The 26,888-nt window shown below is 50.2% G+C and overlaps 1 protein-coding gene across 1 annotated transcript; it reads left to right on the forward strand.

Annotated features, from left to right (window-relative positions):
• Window positions 1-564: 564 nt before the first annotated feature.
• On the forward strand, window positions 565-24,865 carry ATOH8 (atonal bHLH transcription factor 8). Its single transcript, XM_066549234.1, has 3 exons — window positions 565-987; window positions 15,088-15,279; window positions 23,232-24,865. The coding sequence occupies exons 1-3, from the start codon at window positions 565-567 to the stop codon at window positions 23,235-23,237; spliced, it is 621 nt and encodes a 206-aa protein (XP_066405331.1). The 3' UTR covers window positions 23,238-24,865.
• The last annotated feature ends 2,023 nt before the right edge of the window (window positions 24,866-26,888 follow it).

Raw genomic sequence — 26,888 nt, forward strand, 5'->3', positions numbered from 1 at the left:
AAGGGAGGAGAAGCGGAATGAAGCGGGTTGGAAACCAAAGCAAATCCCAGATTTCCCTGGGGAAGCAAAGCAGGGGGCTGGGGGAGAAGCGCACACGGTGGGTCGCGGCGAGTCTCCGGGGGGCAGGATTTCTCTTCCATCGCATGGAAGAGCGAGATTAAAGAAGAAAGTGGGAGTGGGGTGGGAGGAGAGGGAAGGGAAAGGGGGGGGGTAGGGGGGGATGAACAAAGGAGATTGGCAGCACAGCTGTTTTGGGAAGAAAAAAAAAAAAAAAAAAAAAAGGCCAGCCTTCCTGTTTCTTTAAAGCCGCTCATCTGCGCGGCGGCCGGCTGCCGGCGGCGGGAGGCAGGCGGGCTGCGGGGAGCTGCGCGGAGCTGCGGCCGGGCGCACGGCTCGGAGCACGGACGGACGGAGCCGGGGCTCCGCTGCCCGCCGCGGCCGGGCGGGCGCAGATGGGCGGCAGCGGGGCGGCGGCAGCAGCGGCAGCATCGGGAGCGGCGCAGCAGCAGCAGCAGCAGCGGCGGAGCGGCCGCGGCTGAGCTTCGCCGCGCAGCGCCCCGCGCCATGCGGAGCGCGCCGCTGGCCGAGGGCGAGCCCTGGCCGCGCCTGTGCCCCGCCGAGCTCGGGGGGCTGCGGCGGCTGCGGCGCAAGCACGGCGGCTGCAAAAGTTTCCGCGTGGAGCTCAAAGTGCTGAGCGGGCGGCGGACCGGGCTCCGCGCCCCCCCCGCGCCGCCCCCCGCCGCCGCCCCGCCGCCCGCCTGGGAGCCGCGCAGCGCCGCGCTCGGCCCCGCCGCCGCCGCCAACAGCGCCTTCCCCGCCGCCCCGCCGCCGCCGCCCGCCGCTTCCCCGCGCCCGCGGCCGGGCGAGGCGTCCGGCGTCTCGCCCGAGATCAAAGCGCTGCAGCAGACGCGGCGGCTGCTGGCCAACGCCCGGGAGAGGACCCGCGTCCACACCATCAGCGCCGCCTTCGAGGCGCTGCGCAAGCAGGTACCTGCCGCCGCCCGGGCACCGCTCCGCCCGGCCCCGCAGTGCCGGCGGGGGGCTCCGGGCAGCGCTCCGCCAGCCCGGCCCGGGCTCTGCCCGCCGGGACCCCGCGGGGTGTGCGGGGAGCGCCCGCGCTGCCCCGGGGCCAGGGGAAGTGAAGGGCAGGAGCAGAGTGGCCGCCTGACAGGAGGGGAAGTCGGTTCAAAATGCCTGGAAGTACCAACCCTAGAACTGTGCTAACATTCAAGATAAAAAATAAGGGCTTTTAATTTGCTTGCAGTTAGAAAGTTTTGGACTTTTTTTTTTCCTCTCCCGGAGGGAGAGTGGTGTAGAGAGCGAAAAATAAAGCAAACCCGATAAATCCCTCTGAGGGAGAACAGAGCGTGTAGAGAGGCACTTGGTCAAGCTGGGAGCTGGGGTGATGCTCCTGTACCTAAAGCACGTGTACTTGCCAGCTGTCCAGCTCGGTGAGCTCCCCCAAAGGGATCACCGGGAATTTGGACAGCACCGTGCTCCTGTCGACTTTGGTGCAGGGTGCCTGATCCCTCAGAGCCCCTGGAGCAGCCTCTGAAATGTTCTCTGTGCCCTGTGTGCTTGGGATAGCCAAGCTGAGCTGAGGTCCTCTGCCAGTTAGCTTCCCATGTTTCTTACTGTCGTGTGGGTTTGAAGTGTGTCTGGTGCTGGGCTTTCTTGCTGAGAGGACTTGAAAATCCTCATGGTTGTCTGTAAAGGATATGTTCACAGTGTCAGGGTGGCACTTTTGAAAGGTAAATGAAAGGTTTTGGTCAAAATCCTTCCATTACCTCCCCAGGATGAGAAGAGATGCATAGAAGCCACAAGGCTCTTGTATCTTTTGCACGAGGATAAATCAGTGCCCTGGCCCCTGTACTCAGCCTTCTCTGCATGTAGGCACTGTGTAGAGTGCAGTGATAGACAAAGATGTGCTGTCACATTGTGCAAGCCCAGCTGTGCTGCCTTTCTGTTAAATGTTGATGGGACCGTTCCCGGTGTGCAGGAAGGAGGAGATGCACAGGGCTCACTCAGAGTGTGGTAAGTTGCAGATGAGGCTGACTGTGAGAGGTGTTAAGCATCACCTCTCCCAGGATGGTCCCTCCAGCCTGGTGGGAGCAGCGTGCTCTGCTTGCAGGGGAGCTCACACATGCAGGCTTTTCCCTACCATCTTCTGGACATTACTAATCTGAGCCATTCCCCAAGTGTGCTCACTTTAGGACTCAGTCCTCTCTCCTGCTGAGAGGAAATCTGCTTGTTCCTATCTTCAGCATGCTGCCTGGAGTTCTCAATGACTGCTGTGTCCTGGGTAGCTGCACCCCAAGAGTTAATCCTTTCCAATCATCTACTTTGACAAACAGATTTCAGGGGCTGAGACCAGGGCTGTGTGGCAGGAGAGAATTGCTGGTGAACAACTAAACTTAGAGCATTTTTGATCACTGTGCAGTGGTGGGATCTCACTGCTCCTTTTATAATCCCAGTAACCCTGTGTGTGCTGGGTGCTGTACCCCGGTGCTGAGAGGCCGCCCCTTGTCTGTGCAAACTCCAGACTTGATGTATTTTGTTTCTGTGAGCTGCTTCCATATTTCAGTTGTTTGGTGACTGTGTGTAACACGCCTGGAAGTGTCAGTCTGATTCTCCATGGACAGACATCTACACCACCAAAACCGCAAGGGGAAGTAGCACTGATTTCCCAAATCACTGGCAATCTTGTTCTAGGCTGAGCCTCAAGCACAAGTCGGGCAGGCAACAAATTAAAGCCGCACTCTTTTGGGAAATGGGCAACTCTTGAAAAGCCTCAGATTCCTGGCCTTGGCCCTGTCTCTATAAATCACTTCAGCCATGGACTCAGCTGGGAGCCCAAAGAGCCTGGAGAACAAGCTGCTGTCCTCTCCTCCCGTGAAAGCCGGTCTCTAGGGTCAGCACAGGAGCAAACTGGCAGAGCTGTGCTCAATCTGCAGAGAGAAAGAAATCATTCTCTGGGAAATGTTTGCCACGAGGTTTTCCTAGCAATTTGCTGAGGGGTGGGCTGGCTGTCCCGACCATCATTGGATGACATTTGTATTCATTTCTTGTTGGGCTGCCAGCGGCACGCCTGGTGCCGTCGGTGACATCAGGTGACAGCCAGCTTCATTGCACACACGCCAGCACTGCCTTGGCACTCACGGCATCCGCAGCCCTCACGGCAGAGGGGTTTCTGGGGTGCTGCTCAGATCAGGAGACAGGAGGTTCCTTTCTGTCACACCTTGGCCAGCAGGTGGGCAGCAGGGCTATGGAGATGCCCTGGTGGAGGTACACGCAGCAGGGAAGCTTTCTCAGGGCAGCACCAGCTTCCCACACGCCAGGGCATACCAAGGGCCTTCAGCCCCTTGAGAGAGGCAATCCCTGTGTGCTGTCTGCTGCAGGCCTCCCCTCTTGTTCCTTGGTTAGCCCTCCGTCCCCTCCTTGTCATCACATATCAGGCTCTTAAGCAGCTGGGAGGCTTTTCCTGAGGCACTGAAACTGATCCGTCCCTGCAGACAGGCGGTGAGGAGCAGGGGATTGTGCCGTGCTTGCACACAGCCCACCCTGGCCCCACGCTCCTTTGGCTGGGGGTCAGGTGCTGCGTGTGGAGCTGCTGGAAGCAGGAGCCTTCCTCAGCCTCTGGTACCCAACACCCACAGGTGGTGTCATCCCTGTCCCTGCTGGATGCACGAGTGGAGACACCCATCCTCACTGGCACACGTGAGACAAAACCCCATTGCCTGCAGGATCAGACCCACCACGGCCACGCTGCAGGGAGCCCATCCATGCTTGCTGAGGAGGAGGTGGAGCAGGAAAGGGAAGTCATGCCTCTCTGCAGGACACTCTCCCTGTCTCAGCAGCCCACCCGAGGGCAGGCGCCTGGCACACAGCAAGCACAGCGGACAGATGGGCTGACGGCGGCGTCCCGGCGCTCCACAGCTGCCTGCATATGGCACACATGTTTTGGCTTGTGCTGGCTGACTCTCCAGATGGCAGGAAGGGCTGTGAGTTCTTTTTTTTTCTCCCAGTTCTTGGTGGAGGAAGAGCCAAACACAGTTGTTTTGCTCAAGGAGAGGCTAACCCAGCTGTGTCCCTGAGGACTGAGCTGTCCCCAGCTTGCCTCAGAGGCCAGGGCCCCCTCAGAGGTGGGAGGTAGGCGGGCAGCTGCCAGATCTGGGAAGCTGCCTGCTGTTGGGAGAGACGTGTCCTTGCCATTGTGTTCACCCCTTGGTGTCACAGCCACCAGGAACGAGGATTTCTCTCCCTCTCTGAACTGAGCTGCTGCCTTTGCCATATGCCCATAGCACTGAAGCTGGACTGAAGAGCAGATGCTCCTGAGAAACAGCTTCTTCCCCCTGGTCTTGGTACTTGTGGTCTTCAGCTATTAAGTCTGGAAGAGATTTCTACCCCTTAGTCCCCCAAGTATCCTTTTTCCAAGTGATCCTTCCACTGACAGCAGGCTCCTGAGGCAAACAGTGTAGTTCTCCTTGGAAAACACTGACCTGCTCTGAAGCACTTTGAGGTGGTGAGATACTTCTGCTGTACTTGGCTGTCCCTCTGCTGCTGCTGCTTTTCTGGTGTCCCCTTCTGGGGACTGCTCCTGTCCCTGTGACTGGGCAGCTCCTATCTGGAGCACTGCTCTCCTGCCCTCAAATGCCCTGGCAGGTGCTGGTCAGTGAGTACTTGCACTGCCCTGGCTGCTGCAGGACCCTCCACATGTGACATGGGGGGTTGTCACTTCCATCCTTTTCATCTTCCTCTACCTCCCATCGTGGGTGGTCAGTGAAGCCAAACATCTCTGATGCAGACAGAGACAGCACTGAGGTCACAAGGACCTGGGGTCACCTTGTCCTCCATGTGAAGACCTCTACCCATCCTTTTGCTGATGGGTGTTCAAATTCACGGAGTGGTGCCACTGTCTGGAGGAGACAAGATGTGACAACAGCATTGCCTATCTTCAAAGCAACTGTTCTCCATGCAGTGCAATTCTGTCTCTTTTTTTTTGTCTGCAAATTCCTATTGGCAGCAGGAGACTCATCCTCCAGCAAGTCCCATCTGTGAAACTGAACCATTGTAACTTTTATTGCAGTATGGCCTTAGCCACCAGGTTTTCTGCTGGAAGCCTTAGCCAGAAGAGAATTGTGCTCTTCACCATGAGACTGCATGGACAGCCAAGCAAACCAGTCTGTTGCACTCCCAGGAGCTGGGATCCAGCTCCTCAGCTGTGCTGACAGACCCTAAGGTGGCAGCAAACTCTCCCTGGATGGATGGAGACAACCACAGCAGCCTTCCTGATCTGCAGCCTGCCTGGGCTTGCACATCTGGTTTGTCTCTGGAGCACTGCTGTCCAGCTCCTCCTGCAGAAAGTGATGCATCGAGCCACAGTGAGCTGCAGCCTTTGCCGGCAGCGAATGTGTCCACAGACATTTATCTTCCCTTGAAGTGCACTGGTGTTTTCCTAAATCTTTTCACCACCACGTTGCCAGGACATTCTCTGCCTCAGCAGCTGACAGCCTCGCTCTCTGCACTCGTGTGGGTTCTGGAGATACTTTAGGGTTTTATAGGGCTTTTTAGCTGCTGGAATGGAGGCTTTTCCCCGCACACACACACACACTGGTATCCTTTCACTTTGTGCCACTGGCATGCACATGGCTGCTGTGGCTTGCTGTTAAATCAGTGCAGAAAAGACCCTGCTCCTTCCCGTTGGGAGCAGGGTGGGACATCAGGAGCAGAAGCTTCAAGGCTACAGGAGGAGATTTTGTGGCTGTGGGGACAAACTGTCTGCAGGGGTTTGAAGGGACAAACCAGGCAGTAAATGGAGGCAGGAGCTGTGGCTTGAGCCACAAGCCAGCAGAGGCTGAGGCTGTTCTGTGGATGCATCATTCCGTGCTCACCCTCTCTGTGTGTCATCCCAAGGGTGGCTGTGGTTTGTCACCTCTGCAGGCGGGACCCTGCATGTGACCAGTGTTGGTGACATGTCCTTTCTGTGTGGTGGGGAGGCTGAGAGCTATCCTTGGTCACCTGCTGACATCTCCCAGCCCTATTCCCAGTGATTCATCCCTCTGTGATCCCACCAGCAGGAAGCCCTAGGATGCTTTAAAACCCAGCTCCTGTAGACAAACCACCCATTGAGCTCCCGGGGCCTGAAGGCTGGGCAGGAAGGTTTGGCTGTTGGAGAGATGCAGTTGGACTTCAGGAGAGCAGGAGCATCTTCCAGCCACAGTGTGCAGTGCCACTGCTGTGTGTTGTCACTGAACAGCCCAGTGTTAACCAGAGCATCTCCATGGCTGCTGCCAGTCCCAAGTGACACTGATGGATATTTGGAGCCCAGACTGGGGCAGCCCTGTGGTTTAACAGCTAAAGAAGATGACAAAATACTGGCCTGAAGCAGCACAGGAGGAAAGAAAATAAGGGAGAAACCAAACAAAAGGACAAAAATCATGAAAACAATGGCTGTGTGTCACCAAGAACAGGGATTTTTTGCTCCCTTGGCTGCTGTCTAGCTGATTTTATCCTTTGCTACAAATCCTGCACCTGTCGGGAGGTGTTTGCTCTGCCTGCTGCAGCCACCCTGAGTTAACCTCTGTGTTTTCTTATGGCTCCCACTGAAACTGGAGAAAAGAGTCTGCTTTTCTCCATCAAGCTTTGACTCCAGCCTCTGCTCCCTGCCTTAATCCACTGTCAAATTCCTTTCTGGGCTGCAGTAGGGAGGTGGGACGCCTTTCAGTACCTTGCAGCAGAGCTCCCCAGGCTCTTTGTTCCCAGCCTGCATCTCCTTTGGTCAGTGCCATGTGTATTCCCCAGGTGATATATCCCATCCTGGTCCTGGTTTGCACTGCCCCCTGTGCCATGCAGGGATGCAAACAGAGCCATGAGCGTGCTGTGGGAGCCTGTGCTCCTCTGCAGCTGCCACAGGCTCGTGATCCCAGCTCCTGGGGCTCAGCAGTGACAGCAAGGGAGGGGAAAATCCCATGGTGTCCAGCAGTGGCTGGTGACTGAAGAGTCACCAAGTCCAAGCTGAGTTAATGCCATTATCTCCAGTGGAGCTTGCTCTTGTATTTACCAGGGGTTTTGAATCCATTAGACTTCAGAGATGCAGATGGCCACTACTAAACTACCACCCAAAAAAGTGTTTCCCTACTGCAGTGCTGGAAGGCAGCCCCTTTCAGAGGAGATTTTCTGTGCCCAGTAGCCCTGGGATTTCTCCTCTGATAATCCCAGGAATTGTCTGTCTAGTTACTATTTTGGGGAGTGGTTCAAAGAACCAGCAATGTGATATTTTTCAGGCATGATACTGAGGGTGTGTGCCCTGAGGACGTGCAGGAGGCTTTGGGGGTGCAAAACCTCTGTGGGAAGTTCAGGACAACTGTCCAAAAGGGAGCAGAGCCAGGCCTGGGGCAGCATTAACCAGACTGCCATTTGGAAGGGATTCCTGGGGTGAACTCACCCAGCACCACACCTAGGTTTTGTTTGGAGGAAGCCAATTCATTCGCTCCAAGGAGTGAACTCATGTTTTTGTAATGTGAGTGATGGGGGAGCCAGGAGCTGGGAGGGAACCAGGAGCTGGGTTGTTTGACAGCCTGGACCCACCCAAGAGGCAAAGGCACCTCTGTCAGGACTGGGGCTCCTGCCTGAGCGGTGCTGCTTTTGTTCTTGTTGGCATTTTTCAGCTGGGTTTGGGCCTGGGCTGAGCACTCTGCTCCCTGTGGTGAGGCAGGGGTGAGGCTTGCTTTCAGACTGCTGGGATTGCATTGCTAGCACAGGGCTGCCCCTTTCTGCCACTGCATTTGGGGGCAGAGAAAACAAAAACCTCTCAAAGACCCATGGCGTGGAGTAGCTGCCCACTGCTGGCTGGAGTAGAGCTCTGTGGAACATCTGACACTGTGACACCACAGATGGTCAGGGGAGGTGACTTCCCCTCTGCTCTGCTCTGTGAGGCTCCACCTGCAGTGCTGCATCCAGCTCTGGAATCCTCAGGGCAGGAAAGATGTGGATCTGTTGGAGCAAGCACAGAGGAGGCCACCAGGTTGATCAGGTGAATGGCTCAGAAAGTTGGGATTGTTCAGCCTGGAGAACAGAAGGTTCTGGGAGTTTTTTCCAGCCCCCTCACCCCTTCCCCTTAAAGGAGGATGATAAGAAAAATGAGAACAAACTGTTTATGCCATGTCCTATGACAATAGGGTGTACCAATGGTTTTAAACTAAAAGAGGGTAGATTTAGACTAGATATAAGGAAGAAGGTTTTTTTAATAAGGCTTGTAAAACACTGGCACAGGTTGCCCAGAGAGGTGATACATATCCCATCCCTAAAAACATTCAAGGTCAGGCTAGACAGGTCTCTGAGCAACCTGATCTAGTTAAAGATCTCCCTGCACACTGCAGGGGGTTGGACTAGATGACCTTTAAAGGTCCTTTTCAACTCAAACTATTCTGTGATTCTTTGGGGCCCTTTTCCAGCAGCAGTTCCCCGAGAGCCATGCCATATATCCACAGGTGGCCTCAGATCTGGCTGGGTTCAAACCCAAGGGTGCTGCCCCAAAGGTCCAGGTCAGGGTAGTGAGCACCAGTGGCACAGAGGAGCCATGGGTGGGTCCTGGTTGCTGCTGTGCTGCAGGAGGGGTATTTGGGAATCAGCTCTGAAGGGATCTGATAGGACTGTGAAAGGATGTCCCAGGAATACTTGCAGGCTTTTCCATCCTACAGCTGTGTAAGTCATCTTTGTCCCACCTGGAATAATAGAAGGACTCAGGGCCTGCAGCTGTTGAGAGCAAGGTAGGGAGGCCAAGTCACCTTGCTGGTGAACCTGAACCAAGTCATCAGATGAGTCCTGCAAGCAGCAAGAGGACACATTTGTGTTCACTTCACCCCCAGATCTGGGCGGGAAGAGAAAAAGGCTGGCTCCAAACCCTTCCCAAAAACACCCTACAATGTAACGTATCGTGAATAGAGGCAATGATCTTCTGGGCAAGGCCTTCAGCTTGTTAAGGATCTTACTCATGGAATCACAGAAGGGTTTAGGGTGGAAGGGACCTTAAAGATCATCCAATTCCATCCCTACTGCTATGGGCAGGGACCCCTCCACTAGCCCAGGTTATTCAAAATCACATCCAGCTTGGCCTTGGGATGAGACATCCTTTCAGGGATGAGCATTCACACATCCACAGCAGCTCTACAGATGCCAGCCTGGAGATAATTTGAGATCATGCAAGAGGGGCTTCCCCTGTCAGGGCTGACAAGCCAGGGACGCTGTCAGTCCCCTGCCCCACCCTGCCACTGTTCCCCCAAGGTGCCTTAGCCCCAGGAAGTGTCTGACTCACCCTGGGTTAGAAAGGGATGTGCAACAGCCAGAACTGTTAAGTACTGGACATTTATATGAACCTCTGGAAATGTTTTTGGCAGGAAGCTCAGCACTAACAATGAGGCAGCGCCGCTGGGCTGCGTGTTGGGATGCAGGGAGAGGCAGCCAAATGTTTTCCTGGGGGAGGGGGGCAAGGAGAGGGGCCCTGATGTGTTTTAACTCCAAGCATAAAAATAAACCAGATGAATTAGCAGACAGGTAGATTCAGCAGCTTATTATGGCATGTTGAGGAACTAGCTGTCAGGAGGGCTTGGCTTGTGCTGCATCTCAAACTCTGCCTTAGAGCAGTGCCTTAGAGCTCTACACTGCCTTAGAGCTGTCCCATCTTCCCTGCTGGGCCTGTGGGGCCCAATTCTGCCCTGTGTGACCTTCTGTGGAGAGGATCTGTGCATGTCTGTGCTGGCAAATCACATTTGGAGCACAGTAACAGAGACATCTGGACCCCCAGCACTCAACACCCTTCTTTACCCCAGCATTTTCACACAGTGTAAAAGCAGACTTGGTTTCACAGATGTTATCTGCACAGGTCCAGAGGGTGTTTATGGAAATGGTATCTATTTTATAAAGACAGAAGCTCAATGGTGTGAGGAGCTTAATGCTCCCAAAGTGCACAGGATGTTCCTGGTGTTGCCATCACAGTGAACACACTCTGTACCCTGACGTGGCAGGGTGACAGCTGTGCCCTTTCACCCATCTCCAGCTTTCCCCAAACTCCTCCTGCAGCCTCCTCTCCTGTGCCAAGTCAGAACCAGCTCTCAGCCCACGGCTTTGGTGGATGACAGTGATGCTCTGGGGAGCTGCAGTGGATCTCTGCCCCCCTCAGGAGGGCTGGCTGCAGGTCAAGAGGACAGCAGACTTCCCAAGGACTTCAAAGGAGCATCTCTGGTTTTCCAAGGGCGCTGCCCCTGAGTGTGAGACGTCAAGGATAGAACAGACCTGTTAGGTCACATCCCTTTCTATTTTCCTGCCAAAGAAGGGCTCTTCTGCACAGGAATATGTCCCAGGAGCATTCATCTTGCCTTGCTTCAACTCCTGCCAGCCTGGGGATCACTGATAAGACCCATGAGACTCCGCAGAGCCCTTTGCAGACACAACTAACAAACATCCTCTGGCTGGAGCTCTGGTTCCTGTGGTCCCAGCTCACTCTGTGCTGATGCCCCAAAGCTGAGGATGGTGCTGGTGTCCTTGCCTTTCTAGCAGACAGCTGCATTCCTCAGGACTGATGTGAAATATCAGTTGCAGTTCCTTCCTAATTCCTTTTAATAATCACTGCAAATTTTGCAGGCAAGATGGTGAGCTGTGCTGCTGCTCAGCAGAGACCAGTGAGGTCAGATAAGGGAAATATTTTCATTAACTGCCCAGGAATTCGAGCCTGGTTCCCCCTGGCTCTGTATGGACCTGCTCAGATCACAGCTGCCCCATTAAAGCACTGAAGTCTGTTCAGTTCAGGCATGAGGAGCAAGAAGGTGACAGAAGGAAAGGGTTTGGTCCTTGCCAGGAGCATGACAGATACCTGCTCACGTTACTGCCTGCCAAAGACCTGTGTGGAGGCTCTGTGGGAGCTGGGAGGGTTACACCTGCAGAGCCACACCAGCCTCAGGTGTTTTTCCCACCTCTAAAACACTCTCTCTCTGTTTTAAGTTGGATTTTGAAGATTTCTTGGCATCCAGGTGTGCCACTGACACCCTTTACTGCAGTTTGTACAAATCTGTCCCCTCTTTCCTGTAGACTTTGTGTTAAAGAAGAGGTAATACCAAAGTTACACACAGACACACTTGGGGAAGTTTTGGCTCTGGATTTGAACTAAGTGGCTCATTCCTCTCCTAATTTCCCATGTTTAATTCAAAAGGAAACATTAAAATGGCAGGAGCTGAGCCAAGACAGGGAGGGTTCCTATGAAATAGTTTTTCTAACACTGTTACCATGGCAAAAAAAACTCTTATCTCTTAATGTTGGTGCCCTGCACCCATCACAGAAGTATCTGAACACCTCAAGGTGAACCTCTTCCCATGGGCATACCGGGCAGCTCCAGTTTGGACTCTGCTGCAGTAGTGTGGGAAAAGTGCTGTGTAATCCCAGATGAGGGTTTTGTCAGCTGTGTTAGCACTGAAATCTTCCTTGCCTTTTGTAGCAAACACGTCCTACAAAATAGTTTGGGTTTTGTTTTGTTTCTTTTTGTTTCCTTAAGAAAAAGAAAAATCCCAAAACACAAAAGAAAGAGCAAAACAGATGAGGAAAGGAGACATTAGCCTGCCTGCTCGTGTTGTAACTGGACAGCGTCTGTGCATCAGCCTCAAGGATTTCATGGTCTATTTTCCTTCCACTCAATTTAACTTCCCTCTTGCTCTAATTCTGAAATTACTCCCACATTTCACAGAATCCTTCCATTTTAGTTTCCATCTTGCTTTGTTCTTCCCTGATGCCGTTTGATCTGGGGTCTCTGCCGCTTTCCTTGCGTTGGCGTCCAAAGAGCCTTGGGTGTTTCTGCTGCCTGGAGCTCTTGCTTTCAAAATAACTCAGCTCATTGCATCTGGGGACCAGGTACTGAGGGCAGGGGCATTGCTGGGAGCATAATGCTGGCAAAAAAAAGTGAAGGCAGGGATTTAGAGAGAGGTTTTGTCAGATAAAAAGGGGCTCTTAAACAGAATCTCTGCGATGTCCCTGCTGACTGCAGGGGGAGTTTGGACTAGGGGACCTTTAAAGGTCTCTCCCAGCCCAAGCTATTCTCTGATTCCTTGTATTTTTAGGGGAATCAGTAGTAGATGGTGCTTATGAAAAAAAGGCCATTTGAAGTTTTATGGCTGGTTTCTGGAGAGGCACCTCAGCCACATCACAGCTCCAATCCTGTGTTCAGTTTTGGGTCCCTCTTGACAAGGACATTAAGGGGCTGCAGCATGTCCAGAGAAGGGCACAGAGCTGTGGAAGGGTCTGGAGCACAAGTCTGATGAGCAGCAGCTGAGGGAGCTGGGGGGCTCAGCCTGAGAAAAAGAGGCTTGGGGGGACCTTCTGGCTCTGCCCAACTCATGACAGGAGGGAGCAGCCAGGTGGGATTCGGTCTCTTCTCGCAGGTAACAAGTGATAGCACAAGAGGAAGTGTCCCCAAGTTGTGCCAGGGGAGGTTTAGATTGGGTATTAGAAAAATACCTTCACTAAAAGTGTGGTCAATCATTGGAACAGGCTGCCCAGGGAGGTGGTAGAGTCAGCATCCCTGGAAGTGTCCAGAAAATGTGTAGCTGTGCTGCTTGGGGACAGGGTCTAGTGGTGGCCTTGGCCGTGCTGGGTTAATGGTTGGAGTCCATGTCCTTGGGGGTGTTTTCCAGCCTAAAAAATTCTATGTGCTGTACAAGACATGGCCCATAGGATCAACAGCACTAAAACCCTTGTGCTCTTGGGTTAGGGTGAGCCAAGCAATCAGTTTGGATTTCCATAAGCACCATGGCAGAGGTCTTCTCTAGGAAGAAGAAACCAAGCAGCTTGGCTGGGAGTGTGGATCAGTGATCAGTGTAGAGGCAGGCAATGGTGGGTAGGGAAACAGGGCCAGTTCCTGCAGGGAGGGACATCATGGATGGACAAACCAGGATCTGACTCTGAGCTTAGCTCTGCTTTAAACAGGGAATGTCAGGTTCCACTGCCTGAAATTGTGGCTGTGTGAGCTGTGCTGAAGTTCATGACTCTGAGTGATGAGGTAATCATATGGCAGAAGAAATAAATACCACACAGATAAAGTGGAATGATGCATATGGAAAAACCCATACCAGAGTCCACATATGAAGTGATAGACCCTGAACTGACCATTATTGCAGAGAAGGGAGACCTTGGGGTTTCTCTAGATGGTTCAAGGAGAGTCTCAGGTCAGTGTCTGGGAGCAGTCACAAATCAAATCAGGAATTAGGAAGAAAGGAATAGTAAACAAAACATAGAACATAAGCATCTGTTAGATATATGCACCCACAGCACGAACACTTTGTGTTGTTCTGATCATCTCGTCTCCAAAGGGACTAAGAAAGGTTCAGGAAAGAGCAGCAAGGGCCATCAAAGATATGGGATGGCTTCCATAGAACTGTCTGCTGAGGGGGATTAATCTTTTTCTTTTGGAGAAGAGGCTGAAAAGATGATGGTGAACTAAAAAACATATGTCACACAGGAGGTGAATAAATATCTGTTGTCTTCTCTTCTAATACAGAACTGTAGTACCTCAAGGAAAGACAGTAGGAGCCAAGTTCAAAACAAGCAAAAAAAGAAAAAAATTACATAGACTGGAGAGAACGCTTTGCAAAAAGATATTGTGATTCCTCAAAATCAACAGGGTTGGTTCAGCTTACCAGAGCAAGTTCATGGGCAGAAAAGATCTATCATGGGTTGCTAAATTCAGGGATGGCACATCTAACTGAAGTGATGGAGGTGATGGTAGCTGGAGCCTGACACTTGGGGAAATCCTGTCTATGCCTGAGCTGTTCTGCTCCTCCTTTGGCAACTGTGTGTGGCTGCTGGGGGGTTTGTGGAGGGGCTGCACCCATTTTACCTTCTGTAAAGTCAGTGAGAGCATTCCGGGGGTGATCCCATCTTTGTGTCCCTGTGGAGGAGAGAGAAGCTGAGGCACGAGCACAGCAAGAGGAAACAAAAATCTGCAGCCCTAAGCTGAGTGTGACACCCTAGAGGGCTGTGGAGAATGGAGACTGGCATGGAGGCAGGTGGTGGAGAAACATTGAGGTGTTCCAATGATTGATGACTGTGAAGACTTTGACAGGTGGTCAGACAACCTGAGGGGCTCGGATGGATTTCACATGAATGCACAGCTTCAGTTTCCTGTAGGCAAGAGACTCTTGCTCATTAAAGGCTGAGTGACCTTCAGCAATTTTGCAAATTGAAAATGGGGTGCCCAAGCCTGTCGAATTCAGAAGACCTCTCTTTAGGCTGGACATATTAAAGTTTTATGCCTAAAATCAAGTTTAGATGCAGAGTTTTGCTAGATGATGATTGAAAAGCAACCCACCCTTCTGCAGCAAGAACCACATACTGCTCAGTTGTTGAGACCCATTCAGTTTAGTTTGAATTGTTCAAATGTTTCACATTACACTAGAAATCTTTAAGGGTGAAGAAATAAATTGCATAAGATACACCCAGCTCCCTGAAACAGGCTCTGTTTTGGTCTCTTTTGTGGGGTGAGGTACCATGATGGAGTGTTTAAACAGGTAGAAATTACTGCCTGCTCAAGGTCCTGCTACTCAACAGCACCATGTTTTTGCATGGGCTGAAAGTCGCAATTGATGATGTTTGAGCACAAAAATACCAGGTTATGATATAACTGCTCATGCCTTCTTATTGCCCTATTCTGCAAGACATGTGATGACACGGGAGCTAATTGTGGGGAGTAAGTTACTCCAGACAAGTTACTGGGAGTCATGGGGATGCAGGTTTCTAAGAAACAGGGCCTCCAAGAAGTGACCTGAGCAGCAGGCAGATGTCCTGGGCCGCATCCTGCCATCACATTTTAAGCAGAACTGCCCTGCTGAAATCAAGAGGCTTCATGCTGCTTTCATCCCCATGGAGATCAGCAGGGGAGTTCTTCTTAAAAACCTGTTGGGACCATATGGTATTTTATCACTAGAGTTTCTATTTGTGTTAAAACTGCTAAGAAAATAACTGAGAGTTGTTTTGTCATGCTTCAAGCGAGATATTTTGTTTATCTGGCCTAATTTTTAATTATTTCTTTTTCCCTGTTGCCCTTTCTAGGTTCCCTGCTATTCTTATGGTCAAAAGTTGTCCAAACTGGCCATCTTGAGAATAGCCTGTAACTATATCCTTTCCCTGGCCAGACTAGCAGACCTGGATTACAGCGCTGACCACAGTAACATGAGCTTCTCTGAATGCGTGGAGCAGTGCACTAGGACCTTACAAGCAGAAGGAAGATCTAAAAAAAGGAAGGTATGTTACAGCCTCTCCCCCAACTCACCCCCTAAAAAATGGTAAAAGTTACAAAAGGGAGGGGAAAAAAACCGAAAAAAAAAAATCCAAAGTGGTTTCCTTCTTTTCTGAACCTTGTGAAATTTGCCTGATATTTTTTATCCCTTGCCTTTCTCTCCCTCTGTTTTTCTCCTCCATCCATCTGATCTTGTAATAACCACATTCCTCCCTAATCAAAAGCTTTTCTCTCCTCCCCGTCCTCTGCGCCAGGCTCTTCCCCTCGTTAGTCGCCCATCGTGTGTTTCAACACGAGCTGATCCCATTAAGAGTCATCTTGGGACTGTTACTTGTTAAACCAAACCAACCTTGAGTCGCCTTTGGGAGCCTGTAAAACACTGTCACCCTCCTGTGTTTTCTGTTTTGTTTAATCTCACACTTATCTCTGAGAAAAATCACCCAACAACAAAAAAAAAGGTAGCTAATGGAGACATTATATGTATAAACACATTAGTAAGATGTATGACCTGAAGGACATGTGGGTATCTTGAGGAAACAATGTTAAATCTAATTATGCCTTGCATTCCTTTAGGTTACTTAACACTGAACCAATTAGGTGAAATCATCGTCAAGCGGCGGGAGGAAGAAGCAGAGCGTTCTGCCAGTTTTCCTCTCAGAGAGTGACATGGGTGAATTAAAGGAGTGATTGATGTCTTTGTTCAGGCTTTTATGACAAAAAGAGTTTTGTAAACTTGAATTGAACTTCCCCCTGCTCTCTGAGCTTGCTTGTCAGGCAGGATAATAAATCAGCAGGATTTTAATGGATGAATGGGCAGCTAAGCTGGGGAGCAGGCTCCTTCCCCGGTGTTGTTAAGATCTGCCTCTGATTCGGGCAGGTTTCCTCACTTTTCCTCCTCTTTAGCCCAACAAATCATCCTGCAGCAATTCAGTTTATAAATAAACACAATAGCACACTCCCTGTTGCTTCCTCTGGCTGTCAGGGGCCGTATTTATGCCCACGGAGCAGCAGTGCCAGGCAGACAGAGACACAGCACCACATGCCCGCAGCTGACAGCACTGCCTGGGACTGGGAGGTGAGGGGGAGCTCCAGGGCACAGCCCCAAATTGGGGGCTCACTCTGGGCTCTGTAGTGCCACAGGCAGCGGTGTCCCAGGGACACTGAAGCAGTGCCACCAACCCTGGGGCAAGGTGAGAGTTGGTTCTTGGGTGTCCTCTCCAAGTTAAGATGGGGGAGGAGAAAAGCATAATTTTTGGGGCTTTAGCAGGTTGCTGGTTGGGTCTTGGAGCCCCTCTCCATGTCAAGAAGAGGATGAGCATCCTTTGTGAGGCTTTAGTAGATTGCTAGTTAGGTCTTGGGTCCCCTCCCAAAGTCACAATGGAGGGAAAGAAGAGAATGAGCATCCTTCATGGGGCTGCAGCACATTTCTGGGCTGCTCTTCAGGCTTTGGGTGCCCAGTGGGCTGAGACCCATTGTCTTGGCATATGTAAACCAGTGCAGGCTTAAAAACAGGAAACAAGGAGCCAGATTTTAAGTGGCTCCAAATCCCAGGGTGTTTACATCTGAGGGTTAGAGCTGGGCCCATCCTTAATTTAAAAACTAAATGAAGATTTAAGAGCCTTCCATTTACAGTGGTTCCCTTCAGAGTGGATGCGTGGAGAAAAGCCCCAAGCCAACCAAGAGTGCCTGAACAATGGAACATTACCAGGGCACCTCCCAGTCACCACCAACCCACAGAAACAGCATCACCAGGAGAAAATCTGCCTTTTCTCCACATTCTTGAAGGACATTCACCCTAAACTTTCTCCAAAAGCCCCCTCAGAAAAGAAAGCCAGGCTTGGTACCCGAGGCAGGGTCTTAATCCCTGCTCTGCCTTGCATGTCTTGCTGGAATTTATAGTTCTGCTGCCAGTTTAGGGCAACCCCGGAGCACACAGATTCCCTTAAGGATGACAAGTACAGTTTTATTTCCAGCAGTATTTGCTCAGGTGATGGCAAGAGCACATCCAGCTGCTGATGAAGCCAAAACCATCAGGTACCACTGAGTAACTCTGGTAAATCCCAGTAGATGGGAGCAGGGATGCAAAGCCTGGGTTGGGAGGACTCATCTTGCACATCTCCCTTTCTCCTTGAGCCAAGCAAATCGTGAGCACAGGGGAGGAAAAGGCTGTTGTCAGAGGGAGATTACAGATCTGGGATGGCTGTGCAGCTGATCCAAGCTCTGGGTGTCAGGTGGTGAGAAGGGATGTCTCTCCTGGGGGGTCTCACACAGGCGGCTGGATGAGGATACAATGGCTTGGCCCAAAATCGCCGCGCTCTCATTCATGTTGAGATCGGCACGTTTTTGTGAGCTCTGTGTGGTTTTAATCAGGTCTCTGAAACCACTACTCACTGAGCAGTTCCTCTGAGTTATCGACCTTGGGGTGGTTGTTATTTTGTTACTGGTTTTTTGAGTTTCCTTTTATATTCTCTCTTTAAAAAAAATCCCAGCGATCCTGAGCACAGACCTGCGCTCCTTGAGCTGCACGTTGGGTCCACAACACCCTTATCTCCTGTCATCTCCATTTTATTGTGTGTCTGCCTCTCTCACTCTCTCAGCTCTCTGGTTGCAATGTGCTGTGGCACCGTGATCTTTTCGCACAAAAAAGTAGCTGGTTGGAGTTTGTTTTGGCAGGCAGAGACTCCAGATGTTGCATTTGCTGGATTGTGCATTGCCTTTTGCTTTGTTTTTGGGGGCAAATTATCCTGTGTCCCTAACGCTAGGTTGTTGTTCATATTTTGCTGTTGCAATAGGAAATTTACTGAGTGGTTTTACCCCCCCCCCTTTCTATTCCCATTTTTGTTAATTAGAAAAGTTGGCTTTAGTCTTTCAAAGTTGTCAGGAAAAAAAAATCCCCTTCTCTGTCTTAACTACAGTTATAAGGTGATTTTAGTTCTTGCAATTGAGATTTGACTGAGGGTGTTTGGTGATGGGAGATCTCATTTATAAGCAACAAAGGAAGCTTCAGATGCCTTTTCTTAAAAAGAAGAAAAAAGCTGACTGTGGGGGGGTGGTGGTGGTGAATTCTGATGATAGTTTTCATTCTTTAAAGCTGCCTCTTGCTTGGTTATAAATGATCTGGACTAAGCCTTGTCCTTAACCATGCACCCAAGAGTTGCACCACGTTGGAGATCTGGGTTGCAACACCCTCAGCAGAGCCCCAAGTCCTGCAGGGGCCACGCTGATATCCTGGAAAAAGGGGGGGAATTGCCTTCAGCTCCAGCCAGGAGCATTCTCCAGCAGCCCAGAGAAAGGAAAGGCAGCAGCAGCAGCAAGAGAAAGGGAAGTCCAAGTTTTCCTTACCCCCAAAGTACCCCGTTTCTGCATGGCACAGGATCCTCAGTGGCCAGGGGTTATCTGAAAGCCTCACAGGGATTCTGTGGTGTTTGGGGTCCAGCTTGCTGGTCCCAGAATCTCTTCTTTCCAGCTTTTCCCCCCCAGGGCTGAATTCTGGTGCCCAGCAGGAAAGCAGCTTAGGGTCAGGATAAGGTTGTAGGGTGCATGGCTGGGGGCTCTCCCTGGAATTTGTAGGGTGCAGAGCTGTGCATCACAGCCCCCCAGCCCCACAGCATCTGACCCAAAAGCTGTGGGGCAGAACTTTATTCACAACCACAGTCACTCAGTGCACACAGAGCAGGATCCAGCCACGGACCAACACCCTGCACGGCGCACCCAGCACCCAAAACCCCAAACACCCATGGCAAGGCTCCTTCTCTTTCCCTTCCCCTCGGGATCAGCCCCCGTGCTAGGCAGCAGCATCGCCGCGGCCATGGGAGCTCAGCCGGAGCAGGGAGGGATGGGTGAGGGATTTTTTTTCTCTCTCTCTCTCTCTCTCTCTCTGCTTCATCCTCCCCCCGTCGCGGCTCTTCTGGCAGTCGCAGACTCCAGATGTTCGGAGCGCGAGCTGGGAAGTCCTGCTGGCGCCACTTGGGGCAGAGGGCAGGGGAAAGGCACGCGAGCTGGAACCCGGAGTACTCAGTCACTGCAGGACTTGGCGCATTCCCCAGCTCACTGCTGGCACATTCCCCAGCTCTCTCCTGGCCATCTGTTCCAAAAAAACACTTTCAGAACCTCATCATCACTCAGGATACAACACTGCGAGCAGCTGTTAGCGAGGCAGAAGGGGGAAAAAAAAAAAAAGAAAAAAAAAAAAAGAAACACACACATTAAAAAAAAAAACCAAAACCATGCGAAAGGTCTCTTTGTGAGGGAGGAAACTGGGTTATGAATAACAGGCGAGCTGTTGGAGCTCAATAAAAGTTTTCGGCTGGAATTTAGTTTCTTGTTTTTGTGCCTGTGTGTGTGTGGATGAGCACAGACGCAAGGAATTAAAAATTAAAAATAAGCTGTATATATGTCTTTTCCCAGATAATTAAATTATATAGAAACATATATGGAATGAAAAGCTTCTCTGTTTGTTGCAGCCTGCTATACTAAAAGGGCTGACATTATGTATGTAATTATTGCATTATATAAAATAGTTATTGTGGTGTTGTGCCATGCCTTGATGCCCCCTTATTGCTACTTTGCTAAAAGCAGAGCTCCTGCTGTAGGTAACACTTATTCCTGCTGAAAAAATTAGAAGGAGGGTGTTCTGCAGGCATATTTACCTGCAGGAGTGAACAAGTTGAGGGTTTATATTATAAAAGAGAAATGGTAGTGGCAGACTTGATTTGTACAGCACTGAAACCATTTGCTTGGAGCATATTTTTTTGATAACACTGTATCATGACTCGTGATTTATTTTGACAAAGCCCCGAGATAAAGCCACAGCTCCCACCCCCTGGTTTGTGCGGATGATCCTGGCTGCAGGGTCTCGCTGTTATTGATCATCTGATATTGATTATCAGAACCATTCAGAGCCAGCACAGTAAAACCTTGATGATCTGCATGGCATTTCTTCCTCGTGGCTTCCCATCCTGTGTGGGGAGGGGGGGGGGGTGTCTCATAATGAGATTCGACCTCCCTTTCCCCTGCAGTTTGCCTTAGCAGAGGTTCCTCTTTAAAAATAGCTTCATTTCCCTGCTAGGACTTGCCGGCGCGAGCGGGCAGCCAGCCAGTCTGATCCCCACGGCCGCCAGCTCCGCGGGCTCCAGGGAGGAGCTGGACCACAGGAGAGCAGCAGCCCGCCCTGAGCTGCCTGTCCCTCTGTCCATCTGGTGCCACGGGACCACGGGACAGCATCCCTGGGGGCACAGAGGGGACTGGGTGTGCCCAGCCATGAGTTAGCCCTGCTGCATGCTGGCTGAAGGATTACCCACCCACGGACCTGGTTATAAACAAGGCAGTGAGAGGGTAGTGAGATTAATTTGTTTAATCACTTTATCACTTGTGCCTTTTATGTCCTGCAGCCCAAAACAAGGATTGCAGGTGGGGCATGGGTGCTAAGGCTTGTGATGAGCTCATGAGCAAGATCACCCAACTCTGGGCAGGGAGGCAGCAGCAGGTACCCCAAGGGCATCCCCAAGGGCACTGCACACCCTGCATCAGCCCACTGGGGCATTGAGCATCAGTACCCCAAAGAGCAGGGCCTGAAGCTTTTCCTTACAAAAGGATGTGATGTGGGACTCCCCTGTTGCATCACAGCCCCTTTGCTTTAAAGGGTGTTGGAGCAGTCATGTCAGCAGTCACAGCACAGGGGTGGGACCAGGGATTTGCTCCCTTGGTGGGAGCAGGATCCCAGCAGAAGGTCCATCCCCTCTGTAGCAAGGGTGTTGCCAAGAATGGGGTAAGATCCACCCCACAGATAATGGGTAACTGCAGCAAAAGGAAGATGTGAGTAGAAGAGACAGGAGAAGCCCTGGAACAAAGGCTGACTCAATTCCAGAAGTGCTTTGATTTATAGAGATTGAAATGCTCCAGGATGCTGCAAACTCACCAAGGTCATTGGGCCAGTTGTCAAATTCAAGAGCCATGGGAGTTCTGATGTTATTAGTTTAAAGCAGACCCAGGCTCATAAATCTGTCTTCAGAGCTCCTGGCTGAGTGAAAAAGGGTGGAGGGGGAAATAAAAGCCTCTTCCCACCAAACATAACCCATGGCCAAGCATTGGGCAATGCCTGGGGACCCATCAAGTGGTGCCAGTGAGGTGTGCTGAGCATCTCCATCGTGTTGCAGGGGGATCTCTCCATTCCCCTTCCCATTTCCTGTGTCTGGAAGGTACAGCACAAATGCCCTGGCCTGGTTTGTGCATATTCCCTCTTGTCCCCCCATGGTTGATCTTCTGCAGTTATAGAGACTTCAGAGCAGAGACCTGGCCCTGAGACTCCTCTTCCTAAAGCCATCCTGCTTCCCCAAACCCACAAATGCTTTTGATCTCTCTGCTGTCTTTTAATATTAATGACAGCAGTCATTGCTTCCCTTCTTTTACATTTTCTTTCCATAGGTAAATGTGGGATAAATTAAACAACCTACTTTTCTATTACAGGTTATTAATATATATTACCTATTGTTGAAGGGTCCCAACAGAAACATTGGCAATACATAAGGCTGTTTGTCATTCTCCCACCTGAACCTCATTTATTCAAAATCTCAAATAAAGCCTTGAATTAGAGCAAGTTCCTACATCTTCTCTGAGCAGCACTAGGTAGGATTGTCCAGAGACAACTCCAGGAATCTGGGGTCCAGCAGGCACCAGCACTTATTGCATGGAGGATGACCTGGGTGCTTTTAGTGGAATATTCTTTCAAGAGAAACTTTGATGGTCCTGGGGCAGTCCTGAGCTTCCCTGGGTCTGCACTTGACAGGAGGGGGTGAAAGGTAGATTTTAGGTTCCCCTGTCCCTTAGCCTGTCATGGATGATCAGCTGTAATCGTTGATCTCACAGCAGCTGCCCTAATGATAGCCATAAATCAAATAAATACCAGTAGGTTTCTAGTACTTTATACCCTGATGTTACAATATGCAGTGATGGAAAAGGAGAGGCAGTATAGAAACAAAACAGACTGGGGAAGAAAGTTTTTCAGGCCAGGCTTTAAGGAGTTTGACCTTGTTAAGACTGACAGAAATATGGCTGACCTGTTCAGGGAATTGGTGACTATGTCCAAAGGACTTTCAGAAGCTGTACTGCGCCCTGAAAGGTTCTTAAATCCACTGGCAAAAAGCAAGAAACACTGGTAGCCCTAGCTAAATGTGATCTCATTTCCAAGTTTCTAATTCCTAAGTTATTTAAAAGAGGATTTAGGGCCCACGTGATGAGGCAGTTTGGACAATGGGGATGTGATCTCATGAAATCCTCAGGCCCTGAGGATTTTCTTCTGTTTTGAACTATGTTAACCATTGTTTGTGGGATATTTGTGGGGCTTATTTTAATGCTGAAGGGGGTTTAGATGAGATTTCCTTGTCTAAAGCTGCCATGGGTTTGGAGCTGACCATTTTCCTATGGACCTGGCCATAATATTCTGTAGCCCAGTGTAATTTCCCAAGTAATCTGCCACAGCTGTGACTCACAGGGGATGCACAGGCACATGGGACAAGTTGCAGTCCCACAGACTGAGCAGCCATGCCTGCAGAAAACTCAATACAACAACTAAAATGTGGAAGGAAAGCCCATCTCCTGCTTAAACCCATCTAGTTGCCATTCCTTTGCTTTCTGAGATCAGCTCCTGAAGTGAAAATAGCGGGTATTTGCCATCACTTCTAATTTATTTTTTTTTTCAGCAGGAGTTGGACCCAACACCAAATTACTGTGTTGTTTTTCTTCCCCAAGCCTTCCTCTTCCTGTCTGCCACTCCCTCTCCTCTGTGCAGGCTCTGGCCTCCATTGTGGCACCTACAGATGGTTCCACTGTGAGCCCAGCTCTTAAAAATCGCAGATCCACGGCCAGCAGTCCCCAAGGATGGTCCCGCATGCGTCAGCGACGGTCCATGCGAGGGACACCACGTGTTCACTGATCTCATGGTGCATCTTTCTCTTTCCAGGAGTAACAACCAGGAAGGGAGGATTCAGAAGAGCTTCCAGCCAGAGTTACATCTGGTCTTGGCAAAGGTTGCACGATCCAGATGAAGACTGAAAGCAGCTTTTTTGCAGAAACCCCTATTGGAGATGACGATTGGCCAAGGAACTTTCTTAATCTCTGGAACAGAAAGGAAAAAAGGAAAAGAAAAGGAAAAACAAAAGGACAGGGATGCTTCTTATTGTTGTTAAGCCAGCTACCTTTTCGTACGTGCAATTTATTTAGCACTTTTCCCTTTGCTTAACTGGGAAATGTTACCCTCTCAGCTCATGTGTACAGTAATTTTTTGTTGTTGTTGTTGTTGCTGTTGTGCCAAAGATTTGATGGAGCTTCTACACTGTGTCTTATTTTTGCCTTAATGTTAAATCTTTGAGCCAAAGAAAAGCCAGAGGAGCCATTCAGATCATGGCAAGCAGGCCAGCCAGCTGTCGGTGACAAAGCCCAATTTCTGTACCCTTCTGTGAGTTACCTCTTACTTCTGCAGCCTGCACTTCCCTGCCTGCAGCCCTGGAGCCAGCATTTGGTGTGGGCAAGAGCTGGGACAACACCAAACCATGCTGTGGCGTTCAGGTTTGCTTCTTCCTTTGAGCTACTCTGTAGTTCTGCCTTTTGGGCAATTTCCTGATGTTCCTGCCTCTGTGACACATCCACAGGGTAAAAGTACTGACACAAAGTGAGAGCTGAAACAGGAGCTATGAATTTTTTTTTTTTTAATAAAGAAATAAAATTAAACAAGCAAAAGCAAATGCCATGTAAAGAGAGAGAGGAAAAAAAAAAAAAAGAAATCATAAGAAAGTTCAGCCAGGCAGAAAGAAGTGCAGCAAAATGATTCAGCCAATGTTTCAGGTTTGTGAAGTCATTTTTTCCAAGGGGTTTTTCAAGTGGTCAGAAACCCGTGTAATGCAAAAGCATTTGAATCCTATACTGTACCTTTCACTTCAAATTGAAGTAAAAAAAAAGGAGAAGAGATGGAGAAACATTTGCTTGGAGTAAGCAGACTTTATAGGTAATGCAGTTCGTGTGCAGGACATCTGCTAATGATGGAGGGCCGGAGCTCTGTGTTCAAGTAAAAAAATATGAGTTTCCAAACCAAGAAGATTAACATGTTTTGTTAATCTCAAGGGGAAATGTTATTTGTGAGGCCAGATTCACGTCCTGGCACTCAGTGTGAATCAGGTTCCCGTGTGTCTGACTTAGGCCAGTGGGGTCTGGCCAAGCCCCGCCAGGCACTGGGGCGGGTGAGGGGAGGGGGCAGGCAGGAGGCACTGGGCAAGGGAGGGAATAGTCTCTGTTTTACTGACATGAATATACAAAACTTGAACTCCTCTGTGCCTGCCTGCTTATTTCCCAAGCTGAGCAATGGGCTGGGGAGCCCTGAGCTGGGGAGCTGCTGTGCCAAACCTGAGTCTGGGGTGCCAGGCTGCTCAGTGCCAGGTCCCCTGGCTCCCAGTGGGCTCGAGATGTCTTCTACCACATTTCTGGGGCACGTGGGACAGCTGTGTCCAAACCCCCTCCCAGGAGCTCATTATATTGCTCCCCCCTCCACTCTCACTGCTGGTCATTATTAGCAGCCCAATAAAATACATTTTTAGATTGTCATTTGTATTTCTTTATTAAAGCACAGTTTTTAACGATATCTTTTATTATATACATTAAAGCCAACTTTTTAGCTTATAATGGGGAGAGGGGCTGAGCTCACTGACTGTGGGAAATGCTCCAGGGCTGTTTGCACTCACGTCAAAGGACTGGGTTTAAAGTGCATTTGTTTTCAAGAAGCAGCAAGCAACTGGACCTGGTGTGCGTGGCCCAGCCAGAGAAAACAGTGAGAAAAAGGGAAATGGAAGGCAGTAGGGGACAAAAAAAAGAACAAAACAAAACAACTTCACAAGATGACCTAAAGGGAGAACAGTAGGTTTTGCCATGGCCGTGCTGCAATTCTCCCTTCTGGGTTTTGAGCAAGAGCAATGGGGACAACCCCAAGTTGTCCTGGTACACACAGGAAACCCTGTGGGCATTTCTTTCTTTGAACAGAGTGAAGCATTCCCTGAGCATTTTTGATTTGAGAAGTACCATCATATTTTAGTTATGAGTTCTGCAATGGCTCTCAGTTTGAGTTAATAATTATCAGTAAAGCAAGGTCTGCAGGGAGAGTCAACGATACAATACTGCTGATAGGCTTTATTTACCCTTTTTTTCCTTTCAATGCCTGTTATAGATAAGGAATTTGCTGCAAATACGTAAGTCACAAGCTGGACAGCATCACTGGGTTGCAACTGGGGCTTGAGGTCACACAGTATTTTTTGTCCCCCTGATTAGGGAAATATTAACCCTTGGGATTATGTTGCTCACTTAAAAATTCCCAGATTCACATTCCTTAAATATTCCCTGCTATTCCCACCCTCCAGTACGTGATGGCAGAGCAAAAGTCCCTAAAAGCTAAAAAAATAAACTGGTTTGCCTGATTTAAGTGAGCGAGCCTCTGAAGAGGCTGTGTGGGTGCTTTTGAATCACAGGGAGGGAGGTCAGGCAAGGTGAGAAGAGCAGCAATGCCACCCCTGCCACTGCCCCTGCATCTCAGCCCAGCTCCACCAACCAGCCCTGACAACAACAAGAAGGATAAATGTTTACCAAAGGGTGGCAAACATGTGAGTTTGAGCACTGTCATGGAGGCTCCCATGGGCGGGCACACAGTGGTGTCAGCTGAGGTACAGAGCTGACCTTGCCTCACTCCTCCCCTCCCCGAGAGGTCTCTCTCTCTCTGAAGATAACAGGGGAATGATGTTTGTTATCATGCTGGAAAAGCAAAACAGCCCTCGTACTGTCACCTCCCTGGGGTCAGCAGAGCCAAAACCTTTGCTCCCAGTTGGCGCCGACTCCCAGCTCCACATATTGGATGGGAGGGCACAGGAGCCTTGGACACACAGCCCCACAAAGGATGACAGCTCTGCTCAGCTGACCCTGACCCACTGTGGGACCAGGGGGGATGATGTTCACTATGTAAAGGGGAGATATTTGGGTTTTTCACGGATGCTGAATGCCACATTAGACCCAGATGCCATATTAAATCAGAATTCACACACCAACACAGTAACATTGCCTGGCTGTAAAGAACTGCACCCACTGCTCATACTGCATCCACTGCAAAGGGGCCAGTTGTGGTAGGTGAAAGGCATCAGCTCTTCCCCTTAATTCTGATATAGCAATTACTGAAGGAATTCAGTGGCCAAGTTGATACCACACCAAAGGATACCAAAGGATCTCCTCTTATAAAAGTGACAACACTACCAGACTTGTTCAAAGTACTGCTCAGGATTTGCAGCAGCAGTCACCTTTTACCTGCTTGTTAAATAATGTCCTGGCAGCTGCCAAGTCCTTCTTGCACAAGGAGCTCTGTCCTGCAGACACCTCTAAATACAAACTCTTTCAAGCCAGGTTTTGTATCACCACTTATATAACACTTGAGGTTGCCAGGGGTTGAAAGGCAATCTATGAAGGCTGTCTATGAAGTCTCAAAGATGTGTGGAATAATCTGCCCCATAAAGCCAGATTCCTTTCTTTTGAGGGTTTCCTGTTGCTTGTGGTTGGTGGGGTTAGTAGAGATGCAGAGGAGTAATATAACTTT

The sequence above is a fragment of the Molothrus aeneus genome, chromosome 4 (assembly GCF_037042795.1).
Source record: "Molothrus aeneus isolate 106 chromosome 4, BPBGC_Maene_1.0, whole genome shotgun sequence".
Classification (NCBI taxonomy): Eukaryota; Metazoa; Chordata; class Aves; order Passeriformes; family Icteridae; genus Molothrus; species Molothrus aeneus.

Excerpts from the sequence above, each read along its gene's own strand:
- ATOH8 (XM_066549234.1), top strand. The coding sequence starts at position 565 with ATGCGGAGCGCGCCGCTGGCCGAGGGCGAGCCCTGGCCGCGCCTGTGC. Across the intron at positions 988-15,087 it reads TCGAGGCGCTGCGCAAGCAG|GTTCCCTGCTATTCTTATGG; the intron begins GTACCTGCCGCC and ends TGCCCTTTCTAG.